Source organism: Nomascus leucogenys, chromosome 8, assembly GCF_006542625.1.
Source record: "Nomascus leucogenys isolate Asia chromosome 8, Asia_NLE_v1, whole genome shotgun sequence".
Lineage (NCBI taxonomy): Eukaryota > Metazoa > Chordata > Mammalia > Primates > Hylobatidae > Nomascus > Nomascus leucogenys.
Genome location: NC_044388.1, coordinates 35741554 through 35755359, shown reverse-complemented (window position 1 = coordinate 35755359; position 13806 = coordinate 35741554). Strand labels below are relative to the sequence as shown.

Genomic DNA, 13806 nt, shown 5'->3' with positions numbered 1-13806 from the left:
TGGAAGCAGAGAAGTCCAAGATCAAGGGGCTGGCAGATTCAGTATCTGGGATAACAGGTGCTTTCTCATAGGTGGTGCATTTTCATTGTGTTATTTCGTGGTGGAAGGAGGTAGCTAGCTCCCTTGAGGGTCTTTAATAAGTATGCTAATCCCATTCATGAGGGGTCTGTTCTCAAGACTTAATCATCTCCAAAGGCCTCACCTCTTAATACTATCACTCTGATGTTTAGGTTTCAATGTGTGAATTTCAGGGGGGCACGAGCATTCAGACCATAGCAGGTGTTTATTTTATAATGAAGTATATTTTGTGCTGGAGATAGAAAAAATGGGTAAATTGTAGTCCAGTGGAGAATATTGTCCTGTACATAATTGACCTTAATTTAGGGTAAGTATTGAAACTTTCAATAACTAATTTGAAAGTCAGGCCAATATGCAAATATTGCTTAGAACATTTGTGGTATTCAAGGTTTGGAATTACTTTTTGAACCAATACATAAGCAGGGCAAGAAAATGAGGCCCAGCTTAGTGGCTCGTGCCAGTAATCCCAGCACTTGAGAGGCAGAGGCAGGAGGATTGCTTGAGGTGAGGAGTTTGAGACCAGCCTGGGCAACATAGCGAGACCTTGTCTCTCAAAAAATAAAATAAAAAATTAGCCTGGTGAGGTGGCATGTGCTTGCAATCCTAGCAACTTAGGAGGCTGAGGCAGAAGGATCGCTTGAGCCCAGGAATTCAAGGTTACAATGAACTGTAATTGTACCACTGCACTCCAGCCTGGGTGTCAGAGTGAGATCCTGACTCTTAAAAGAGAATTAGTTGCTTTTTAGACAGATTCTTAAAATTTTTATATTTTTAGTCAAAATGGTTTTGTCACATTTGGTTACCCACATATTAATCATATGGGTTTAAAATGATTTTTGGTTGATTCTAAAGTGAAATTCATTCTCAGCAGATGGGAATTGGACCCACTATTGACATTTAAAAAGCAAAAATACCATAGTCATGGAAGGAAATACTCTAGGCAAATAAATGTTCTAAGTAATTGGAAAGGTAGAGGAGAAATTTGGACTGTTTAATGTAATGAGGCTATCCAACTTTTAAGGCATCGGCTTGCATACAGTGTACAATTTCTTGAATATGCCTATATGTGGAACCACAGAGAAAATGTAGATAAATAGAGCCTGAAAGTGGTAGGAAGAGGGATAGGTGTTAGAAGGAGGCAAAACATTTTACAGTTTACAGTACAACTTTAAGCCTTACCAAAACACAAATGAGGAAAGTAAAGCTTAGGAGCAGACATTTAGTGAGTGGCAGAATCAGGACAAGATACCTACGTCTGCTGACTTCTTGTACAGAATACTTTCTGTTATTTCATAAATCCTTTCAAAAAAATTCTTTTCAACCCGATTTTGTAAAGACAATTTGGAAAGGAAGTAAAAGGTTGGTTTGTTAAATCACAAGGGTGTGAATTTCCTAACCAGGTTATCTTTAGCTACTTGTCACTGGTTGGCCCTGAGAATTTAGATACCCTCCCACCACCCACCATATTTTAAATGGTCACTATGATCAGTTCTAGACTTTTTTGCCTTGGGGGAAAAATTGCTTTCAGTCTTAGAGTCTTTAAAACAAATATGGAAGAGGCTTTATTTGTTAGCACTTCATAATATATTTATTACTTTTATCCAGATACTGAGATTTTATTCTCCCCAAATGATTTAAATTACTACAGTTTTACTATAAATTTTTAAGGGTTTAGAGATGTGTAGTGCATTCTAATGTATGAGGCTTTCTTTTGATACTGCATATGTTTCTGAGGAAGTGGTCAATATAGGCACTGATTCTAAGAAACACACAGGTTCTGCTTGTCTAAATCTTTTAAACCTAAGTAAAACAAATATCAACAGAATGGGGGCATTCTTTTGGGGAGTTATGTTGACTTTTTTTTTTTTTTTAATCTTGTGGTTCTGGTAGTGAGCTGAGGTAACTGCTGGAATTACTGTGTAGTTGCTATAAGCCTTTGTCTCTGGATCACACTAATGCCCTCTAAGGAAGTGGACTGAATAGATGGTTCATCTTCTCCAACAGAATATGGTAATCTCTTTCTAAAAGACTCTGAGATTTGGCAGTGGCAAAGTAAACAAGATGAGTGAAAATACATGAAAAATGGCCTATGTCCTAATAACCATTTTAAATTAAAAGCGTGATAAAACTACTGCCATGCATTCTTTGCTCTTTTGCTTCTAGTTTTCTATTCATTTAATATAAAGAGAATGGAGATAACCCAGAAACACTTTTTTTAAATAACTTCTACCTCATATGTATAAGGTTGAGGGGAAGTTTAAAAAAACTTTATGGGTCATCATTGTCCTGCATTTAGGCATTGCAGATATTCCACTCTTCTCCCAAGTTCCAAGGTACCAATAGTCAAACTTCACATTAAAGGATTTGAGAAAAAATGAAAGATAGAACTTCACAAGTCACTGTGATGATATTGAACTTTCTTTAAATGTATGTGTTTGGCCGGGCATGGTGGCTCACACCTGTAATCTCAGCACTTTGAGAGGCCAAGGTGGGTGGATCACAAGGTCAGGAGATCGAGATCATCCTGGCCAACACGGTGAAACCCCGTCTCTATACTAAAGTACAAAAAATTAGCCAGGTGTGGTGGCAGACGCCTGTAGTCCCAGCTACTTGGGAGGCTGAGGCAGGGGAATTGCTTGAACCTGAGAGGCAGAGGTTACAGTGAGCCGAGATTGCATCACTGCACTCCAGCCTGGGGACACAGTGAGACTCTGTCTCAAAAAAAAAAAAAAAAAAAGTATGTGTTTGAAAAGTGTTGACATGTAAACCCTTGAATAACCTATACATTTATGCAATGGAATGTCACATAATGGCTTCATAGGTGTTGAGTCTGAACTCCATTAAAAAAAAAAAAGATCTAATGCTTAACCAGATACTCATGCCTTAATTGGCAGGGAAAGGTCAGCAACATTCTTTAAGTCCAATAGGAGGATTATTAATAGATGGATTTTACTGATCGCCTCTTAGGGGCATCCTCTGACCCTTCAACAAAGCTTGGTTCCAAACTTCTAGTCCATGGAAAGCAATGTATTATTTAACTTTACCCCTTCAGTACCCCTATCACCAATTCAACAGACATTTGTTAACAGGTTTTTTTGTTTGTTTGTTTGTTTGTTTGTTTTTTGAGACGGCGTCTCGCTTTGTCGCCCAGGCTAGAGTGCAGTGGTGCGATCTCAGCTCACTGTTGACAGTCATTTTGTGCAAGGTTGACATCTAAGTCATTATACTACATATTTTTTTTGGTATGGGCATTTTCCATCTTACCATACAGATGATGCTCTTTTGATTATGCTCTTGCTGACTAAAGATCAGTTCAAACTAACCTATAGGAGATCTTCTAAAAATCCTCTGTCTTGGCGCATTCAGGCTGCTGTAACAAAATACCATAAACTGAGTAACTTATAGATAACAGAAATTTCTTTGTCACAGTTCTGGAGGCTGGGGAATCCAAGATCAAGGTGCTGGCAGATTTGGTAGCTGGTGAGGGACTGCTTCCTGGTCCACAGACAGCTGTCTTTTCGCTGCATCTTCACATGGTGGAAGCAACAAGGGAGGTCTTTACAGTCTGTTTTGTAAGGGTACCTTCATGAAGGCACCACCTTTAATACCTAATCAGCTTCTAAAGGCCCCACCTCCCAATGCCTTCACAGTAGGCTTTTTCTTTATGTTTTTTTTTCTAACAGTTTGATAGTTTTAACTCTTATCTTTAATCTTTGACCCATTTACAGTTAATTTTTGCACATGGTTTAAAGTAAGAATCCAACTTCATTCTTTTGCACATGGATATCGTTTTCCTGGCACTATTTGTTGCAGACTGTCCTTTCTCCCACTGAATGGTCTTGGCACCCTTGTGGAACATCATTTCACCATATATGTGAAGGTTTATATTGGAACTCTTTTTCCTATTTTATTGGTCTTAGATGTCTGTCTTTATGCCTGTTCCAAGCTTTAAGGAATATGAGTTACGGAAATAGTGAATGAATTAATAATATATATCAATCATACAGGAAGCAGGGTATTATAAACAAACGATAACACACACACAAAAATAGGAGAATCGGAGTTGAGACTTAAGGTGTTGGAATTATCAAATATGGGTGTTTTTTAGAGACAGAATTTTTTTCCTTGCTACATTGCTATGTTGCCCAGGCTGGAGTACAGTTATAGCTCACTACAGCTTTGAACTCATAGGCTCAAGCAATTCTCCCACCACAGCCTGCCACGTAGCAGGGAGTACAGGTGTAAACCATCACACCCAGTTTAAATACAGTATATTTTTAAAGAAATGAGAAAGGCTTTAAAATGTGAGAAGCAGATTTTTTTAAAGAACCAAATATAACCCTTATTAATGAAAATAGTAATAATTATAGTTAAAAACTCAATGGACTAGAAGCAGATTAGACCTAGCTGAAGAGAGTCAGTGAACCAGATGTTAGATATGAAGAAACATGATATGATTTTTAGATATGAAGAAGGGTTAAGAAACATGAAGAATAAAGATAGAAATTTGAACATAGGTAAATAGAAGTTCTATACTAAGGAGATAGAATGATGTCACAACAATATTTAAAGATAAAGTTTCTGAGAATTTCACATAATTGTTGAAAGATACCAAAAGTTAGATATAAGAAGTTCATCAAATACCTAGCCTAGAACATAATGATGAAAATGCAGGACATAAGAGACAAAGAAGACACTTAAAGCTGCCGGAGGAAAAGATTGCCCATAAATGAATGACAATTAAATTGGGGGTGATAACATCTTCAGAGTGTTGAGAGAAAGTAGCAGTCATTCTAGAATTTTGTACCCAGGAAAATTAAGCCTGATGGCAGCATGTCTACTAAAGAATAGAATTTATCATATTAAATTGTAAAAGATTTAAAACATTCGCTTTAAAATCAAGGGCAAGATCAAGATACCAGCCATTATCAGTTATATTCAACATTGTACTAGGTACAAGAAATAAATAGCATAAGAATCAGATGGGAAGAAACAAAACCGTAAGTCATTATACTGTCCATTATTCATAGAGGATATGGTGGTTGATGAAGCTAAATTATTACAATTAATAAGAGCTTAGCAAGGTTGCTGGGTAGCCAATATATAGAAATTGGTTTCAGGGAGTCATTTGCCTAGTGATTGAGTGCATTCACTCTGGTGCCACACTGCCTAGCTTTGAATTCCAGATTCTGCCCTTCCTAGTTTTGTGTCCTTGGACATATTATTTAACTTCCCTGCACTTTTATTTTCTAATTTAAAATAAGGGCATCTCATAGGGATATTGTGAAGATTAAATGGATCGGTATATATCTAAAGCATTTAGAAAAGTGTTTGGTACCTGGTAAGTGTTATATACATGTTAGCCATTTTTATTATCAGTATCAACATCTTTTTTTTTTTTTTTTTTTTGAGACGGAGTCTCGCTCTTTCACCCAGGCTGGAGTGCAGTGGTGCGATCTCGGCTCACTGCAGGCTCCGCCCCCCAGGATTCACGCCATTCTCCTGCCTCAGCCTCCCGCGTAGCTAGGACTACAGGCGCCCGCCACCTCACCCGGCTAATTTTTTGTATTTTTAGTGGAGACGGGGTTTCAACGTGTTAGCCAGGATGGTCTCGATTTCCTGACCTTGTGATCCGCCCACCTCGGCCTCCCAAAGTGCTGGGATTACAGGCGCGAGCCACCGCACCCGGCTACAACATCATTTTAAACATAGTAGTGAATAAAATAACTTTTAAAGATATCATATATAGTAACGTAAAAATTATAAAGAACCTTAGAATAAATACTTTAAAAGAAGTGTAAAAACCCTCAGAGAAAAAAATTATAAAACTATTGAAAGACATTAATGAACTGAATACCATGTTCACAGATAGGAAAACTAATATAACAATGTAACTTATCTTAAGATTGATCACTGGGTTAAGTTCCAGTTAAAACCTAACAAGATTTATTATTAGATAGGCCTAATTTAAAATGTGTATAAAAGTGCAAAGAGGCTGTGGAAGAACAAGATTTGTTTTTTTTTTCTTTTGGTTTTGCTCAAGCATGTATCAAGATTTGTTACAATATGGTGTTGATGCATGAATACAGAAAGACACCAGTGAAACAGAGCACAGAGCCCAGAATTCATGCATATGTGGAAAATGGGTTTATGTCAGAGATGGCATTACAGAAAAGTAGGAATAAGGTTGTTTTAAAAAATGCCAGCAGTTTGATATTCACATGGAAAACTCGAACCTTTATTTTTTACCATAGACAAAAAATGAATTTGAGGCAAAGTAAAGACTTAAAGGTAAAAGGCAAAACTATGAAAGTTTTAGAAGAAAATATATGGGATATCTTTATGATCTTGGGGAGAAGAATTTCTTAAAGTTGATCAAAAGCAAAAATGAAAGCACAAAATATAAAGAAAAATATTCATAGTTGGGACTAAAATTAAACATACCTATTTTAGAAAATGAAAATACAACTTTTAAAAGTGGGGGGAATTACTTTCAATAAATATAATTAGCAAAAAGATAGTATCTCATATAAAGATTTCTTGCAAATACATAGAATAAAACTGATAGAAAATCGGGTAAAAAACTTGAATGGGTATTTCACAGATGTGGAAAACATGACCAATAAATATACTCAGTACATGATCATTCTCAAAAATTGGGGGCTGGATTCAGTGGCTTATGCCTACAGGCACTTTGGGAGGCTGAGGCGGGCAGATCACTTGAGGTCAGGAAGCTGAGACCAGCCTCGCCAGCATGGTGAAACCTCCCTCGTCTCTACAAAAATTAGCCAGGCGTGGTGGCACGTGCCTGTAGTCCCAGCTACTTGGGAGGCTGAGCCAGGAGAATCGCTTGAACCCAGGAGGCAGAGGTTGCAGTGCACTGAGATCACACCACTTCACTCCAGCCTAGGCAACAGAGCAAGACACTGTCAAAAAAAAGGGGGAGGGCAGGGAGAAAATGCAAACTAACCACAGTCAGTTATCATTTGCTCCTGTCAGGTTGGCAGAAAGTAAAAACTACCAACATCAAGTGTTGATGAGAATATGGAGAAACTGGAACTCTCATACACTCTTGGTGATGATGTGTGATAAAAGATTCAGAAATAGCCAAGCACGGTTGGCATGTGCCTGTAATCCTAGCTACTTAGCCATTGGGGAGGCTGAGGCATGAGGATCAAAAATCTGTGTGCAGTTAGCCAGCATCTTACCATGACGGTTCTCTCATTCACCCCCACACAGTGCAATGAGGACAAACCAGAATTCTCCAAGGCATTTATTGATCGCTTGAGCTCAGGAGTTTGAGACCAGCCTGGGCAACACTAGTGAGACCTAGTCTCAAAGGAAAAAAAAAGATTCAGAAATGAGACTATATAAAAATTAGTTTTTCTTCCTCATGTAGAAACAAAATTAAAAGACAAAAATATTAAAATACATATGACAGACAAAACTAATTTATTTGTATATGGAGTCCTTACAAATCATTAACTAGAATACTATCTTCTCTGTGGAAAAAAATGGACGAAAAGGTAAGAGCAAGTGATTCACAGAAAAAATAAAATAGCTCAGTGTCACTGATAATGAATTAAATGCAAACTAAAACCACAGTTCTATTTTTATTTACCAAGTTTTCAAAGGTTAAGTTTGATGAAATATTAAAAAATAAAAATGTAAAGAATATTTTCTTTTAAGCAAAAATTATTAAATAATAAAGGCTAGATACAGACAGGTAAGTTACTAAGAGACCAAGAAAATCAGGATTATGAAGTCACAGAAGTCTGGCAAGCTGTGTTATTTGAAGAACAGAGTGGTCAAGAGTATTAAACAGAGAGAAGCCAAGTAAGTCGTGAACCACAAATGACTGATGTGGATGATCATTGATGACTTTGAAGATTGCTGTTTAGGTAGAGTAATGGAGGTAGAAATCAAAGCAGATTGTGGAGGGAATAGGAGGTGAGCTAGACAATGGCAAATATTTGCATTTCTGAGATTAACTCAGCTGATTTCTGATGTATTATCATTTTTACTTTTGATTGAATTTCTACTGATTTAATTTCCTCATAATAATAACAGGATTATTCATTGTTTTTATTTCTTCTTGAATCAATTGTGGTGCTTTTTTCCTAAGAATTATTTTGTCTAATATTTAAATGTATTGGCTTAAAGTTGTTCATAACATACATTCTCTGAAAACCTATATAATTAGATGTTTAAATTGTTAGCAAACTTGTTTTTGGTTCCTTTGTTCTTTAGTTATTATTTTGAATATCTGTTAAAGTATATGGTATATACTTTATATACCATATGTAGTATGAAGTACATGATATATGCATTGCCGTGTACATTAACTAGTCCCGAATGTTTTAGAATTGATTTCTTTATCTAGAATAGCCCAGGACTCCAGAAGACACCCTCAGCATGAATCCTCAGAATTCAAACTTCCTGATTTTACTTTTATATATATATATGTATATAAATAATATGTAAATATATATAATCATTGTAGGACTATTTCATATGATATAATTTGTAATATGTAACATATAAATCTAAAGGTTATAGGTCTGTGATACATGAGCAAAAAGAAATATATATCAAAGATGTAATATCCCACCCAAAAAAAGCCCAAACAAAAAAAATATGAAGTTATCACTTTAACATGGCTGAAGTTTGGGCTGAAGTTAAAGAGACGTTATTCCTACTTAAAAGGTAATAACTGAAAAATTGCTGAGCGCAACTTAATGAGGGATATTGAATACCATTGTGTCCTGATTATTCGTCTTTCATTGGTTGTAAACTTAGCTTTTTGTGCAAAGTATTATCCTAAGTAAGGACTGAGGAACAGAAGTGAACCTTATAAATCTTTCCTTTATTAGTAAATTATGCTAGAGAAACCCTATAGCTGAAATCATCGAGCTTTCTTGAATATGTAATTTTTTTTTTCTTTGAGCCGGAGTCTCACACTGTCGCCCAGGCTGGAGTGCAATGGTGCGATCTCTGCTCTCAGCAACCTCCGTCTCCTGGGTTCAAGTGATTCTTCTGCCTCAGCCTCCCGATTAGCTGGGATTACAGGCACACACCACCACACCCGGCTAATTTTTTGTATTTTTAGTAGAGACGGAGTTTCACTATATTGACCAAACTGGTCTCAAACTCCTGACTTCGTGATCCACCCACCTCGGCCTCCCAAACTGAATATGTAATTTAACTGTAGTTAAAGACAGTATTGAGGATTGTGCTTTGGGGATTGTCCCAGCACTTGGCTGTTCAAGTAAAGTATATTCAACTGATTATTCTTTACCTTTATATGCAGTTGTTACAGATCACGACTAATCGAAGAGATTTTTATTGCATAAGGCATTCTAAACTATTTTCCATTCTTCCCCTTACTAAACTGCGAAGTGAACATGGCAGCCTTGACAAGTATCTCCAGAGCTGGTGCATGTTAGGAGTATTCTTGTTAGAAAGCAGTACCCCACTATTGTCTGTCATTGTGGCTGAATGGAAGAAGGGCTGGCTTTCTTCTTTTTTTTTCTGGAGGTCTTTTTCATTCCCTGATCCATGTTTGATTGGGTGATTGTAAGATCACCTTTCATAAAGAACAGGAGGGGATTAAGAGGGACATCCTTGTGAACCTTCTTAGAACCTTATCCTTTGTGATCCTTCTGTAGAATTTTGGCATCTTTTAATTTGGATTGTGATGTAATGTTCGAACTAAGCAGTTGATAGGTGTCAGGAGGGCCATCAACCATGTGACGAAATGGTATGAAAAATACCTGCTTATATATATTTCCCCGTGTGTATACTCCATAGCTTTCTTTTGAAATCCGGCTTGAGTTCTACTTAAAGAGGTTAAGAACCAATATTTGGCAGGGGATGGAGGTTGCAGGGGAGTTTGGGGAGAGAAAGGAGAGGGAAAATGGAAGGGGAGGAATATTTTTGATATTTCTGGTATAGCAGTATTTGATGTTGTCTTAAGCATTTATAGAATGATACTATGGAACAGTAGTCAATAAGCAATTGACTTGATTGATTGGCTGTTGTTGACCATCAGCTGTAGGAATAGTCAGCAATAGTTGGTTTACAACTTTTTGAAGTTTCTTCTAAAGCCAGAGATCTTGATTTAAAGAGAGTATCATTTTAGTCACAGAAATGTATAGGAAAAAAATGCTTTTTAAAAATGGAGTATTTGGGCTGGGCATGGTGGCTCATGCCTGTAATCCCAGCACTTTGGGAGTCTGAGGCAGGAGGATCACTTGAGCCCAGGAGTTCAAAACCAGCCTGGGCAACACAGAGAGACCCTGTCTCAAAAGAAAGAAAGAAAAAAAAATGGGGTATTTGGTAAGAATTTTACCAAATGTGTATAAAAATTGTTATGGCTGTAAGTTTTTGAGCTTTTCAGGAGCAGGGAGACTTTTGGTTACCTAATAGCAGTTACATGAATTACAAGGAAAAAATGCGTTAGAAACAAAAATTCATATATATATATATATGTGAAATATATATGTGAAATATATATGTGAAATGTATATATAAGTGAAATATATGTATATGTGAAACATATATATTGAGATAGAGTCTTGCTCTGTCATCCAGGCTGGAGTGCAGCGGAGTGATCTCAGCTCACTGGAACCCCCACCTCCCGGGTTCAAGCTGTTCTCGTGCCTCAGCCTCCCAAGTAGCTGGAATTACAGGTATGTGCCACACACCCAGCTAATTTTTTTGTATTTTTAGTAGAGACGGAGTTTCACCATGTTGGCCAGGCTGGTCTCAAACTCCTAGCCTCAAGTGATCTGCCCACCTCAGCCTCTCAAAGTGCTGGGATTACAGGCGTGAGTCACCGTGCCCAGCTGATATTTTTCATATTATATAAAAACCAAAGTTGTAAACTCATTTTCTTTTTTGGGTAACTGGCAAATTGAGATGGAAACTTTCTGACAGTTGACTAAGAACATTTTGCTATTTACTTTTGTTGAAGAACTTTTAAATGATTGTACTGCCATTGCCTTTTATGTATTTATTGGCCTTTTTGCTTAATAACCGTGGGTTGATTTTAGGCCAACAAAATGGAAATGAAAGAAACTGCTAAACAGAATACACTGTGGCAAATGAGCTCAACTAGCAAACCCGTGTTGAATACTCGTGAAGTCAATCCTTTGAAGAAATTCACCATTCCTAAGATCAGGAAGACAGCTGAGAAAGGTAATATTTCTGTGGTTGGGAATTTTTTTAGTAATTATTACTGTATTTCTCTGATTCTTAGTTTATGTTCAATTTTTATTTTGACTCTATATAAAATTAGGTTAATTCAGGTCTCTAATTCCCTAAACATACATGTACTTATGTTTCCACACAAAATAGAATAGACACATGTTCTGCATCCTTCCCACGAAGTACACCTAAAATCCCTGGACATTTTTATAAAACAAATATGAGAAGACTTTCGAAACTGGAGAGAAGACAGACCAACTAGGGAATTTGAGACTCAGGGAATTACATAGCAGTAAGTTCCCTCAATTTTCTTTTTGTTTCCTCCATATCTCAGACTAGATGCCCCCAACACAGAAATGCCAGCTGGCACAGACCTCCCCCAAAAGCCCCAAGAAAAACCTCTTCTTTCTTGCCGGTGGACTAAGAAAAGAAAAGGGCAGCCTAGAAAGTTGGAAACCTGTTTGACATTTAATATACCCCTCCCATTTCCCACTGGGGTGATGGCAAAGGAGATTGAGTGGGGATCCTGGACTCTGACCCCCTACCCAGCAGGAACAAGGTACCCCTTTCCTTCCCCATGGTGCCAGTGGTGATCCAAGTAGGATCACACAGCAATAATGCATTCCCTTCCCTGCCTTCATCCTGCTCCTGCAATGTCAGTTGATATCTGCCCCTGCTTTGTGGTGATGAGTTGTCCTTTCCACTAGGGTTAGAGTCAGTGAACAAAGTGGAGAGCCTGGACCTCCACCACATCCAGCAGTAACAAGGCCTCCTTCTGCAGTGTTGGTGGAGGATGAGTGGGGACCATGGCCTTCCAGCCCTTTGCAGTGGGAACAGGATACTCCCCAGGGTGTAAATGGAGGCCCTGTGGAAAGCCAGAACTTCACCTCTGCATAGTAGTAAAGAGTCAGTGCTCCCCTTTCCCTGCCAGCCATTGTTCCTGCCGGCACAGTTTTAGTAAAGTCTTGCTGAAGTGAAAGATTAAATATAATCTAGAGTCCATAAAAATGCCCCAGTTGACCAGGATACAGTAAAAATCGCTCATCTTAACACACACCAAGAAAATCTCAACTTGAATGAGAAAAGATACTCAATAGATGCCAACATCAAGATTGACACAGGTGTTGGAACTATAATTAACTGAGAGACTTTTAAAGCAGCTACCATGAAGATACTTGGACAAGCCGTTACAGACACTTTGGAAACAAATGAAAAGCTAGAAAATCTCATCAAAGAAATGAAATATGTAATAACCGAATAGAAGACTTAGAACTGAAAATTTAATTAAAATAAAAACTCAGGCAAAAACTAATAGAACTGCAAGGAGAGATAGAGAAATCCACTATTATAGTTGGAAATACCCCGTTATCAGAAATGGGCATATCCAACAGACAGAAAATCACTAAGGACATAGTTGAACTCAGCAACACCATCAACCAACTTGATATAATAGACATCTGTAGACTATTCCATTCAACAGTAGCACATTAGACATTCTTCTCAAGCACACACAAGACTCACCAAGATAGACCGTACCTTGGCCATAATACACATGTTAAGAGACTTGAAATAGTAGAAATCATACAGTCACCTCTCAGACCATGTATTAATCCATTTTCATGCTGCTGATAAAGACATACTCGAGACTGGGCAATTTACAAAAGAAAGAGGTTTATAATGGACTTACAGTTCCACATGGCTGGAGAAGCCTCACAATCATGGCAGAAGGCAAGGAGAAGCAAGTCACATCTTACCTGGATGGCAGCAGGCAAAGAGAGAGAGCTTGTGCAGAGAAACTCCTGTTTTTAAAACCATCAGATCTCATGAGACCCATTCACTATCACGAGAATAGCACGGGAAAGACCTGCCCGCATAATTCAGTCATCTCCCACCGGATCCCTCCCACAACACATGGGAATTATGGGAGCTACAAGATGAGATTTGGTTGGGGACACAGAGCCAAACCATATCAGACCACAATGGAATTAATTAAGATGATCAAGTAGGGGGCCCACACTAGATATAAGTAACCCAAAGATAGCTGGAAAATACCCAAATTCTTTGAGATTAAACAGCACACTTCTAAATAATAAAAGCATCAAAGAAGAAATCTCCAGAGAAATGTTGAAATACCTTGAACTAAATGAAAAGGAAAACAAAATTTGTAGGATAAAGCAAAAGCAGTACTCAGGAATAAATTTATAGCATTGAATGCATATATTAGAAAACAAATATCTAAAATCAGTAATTTAAGTTTACACCTTAGGAAACTAGAAAAAAGAGGACAAATTAAATCCAAAATAAGCAGAAGAACAGAAATAATAAAAATTAGAGCAGAAATGAATGAAATTAAAAACAGAAAATTAATAGAAAAAAATCAAAATGAAAATCTGGATCTTTGAAAAGATCAGTAAAGTTGATAAGCCTGTAGCCAGGATAACTAAGAAAAAAAAAGGGAGCACAAACTACTGATATCAGAAATCAAAAGAGAGGACATCACCACAACTACTATGGACATTA

At 37.4% G+C, this 13806-nt stretch overlaps 1 protein-coding gene across 2 annotated transcripts in view; it reads left to right on the top strand.

Annotated features, from left to right (window-relative positions):
• TEX15 (testis expressed 15, meiosis and synapsis associated) overlaps positions 1–13806 on the top strand; it is an 87368-nt gene that overhangs the window by 14324 nt on the left and 59238 nt on the right. Inside the window, exons 1-2 of one of the 2 annotated variants that reach the window (XM_003269545.2) lie at positions 9768–9838; positions 11133–11277. In XM_003269545.2, the coding sequence (XP_003269593.2) occupies positions 9836–9838; positions 11133–11277 (148 nt within the window). In that variant the 5' untranslated portion in view covers positions 9768–9835. Of the gene's footprint in view, positions 1–9767; positions 9839–11132; positions 11278–13806 lie in introns of those variants that run through there. The other variant, XM_030816446.1, reaches the window with a different exon arrangement.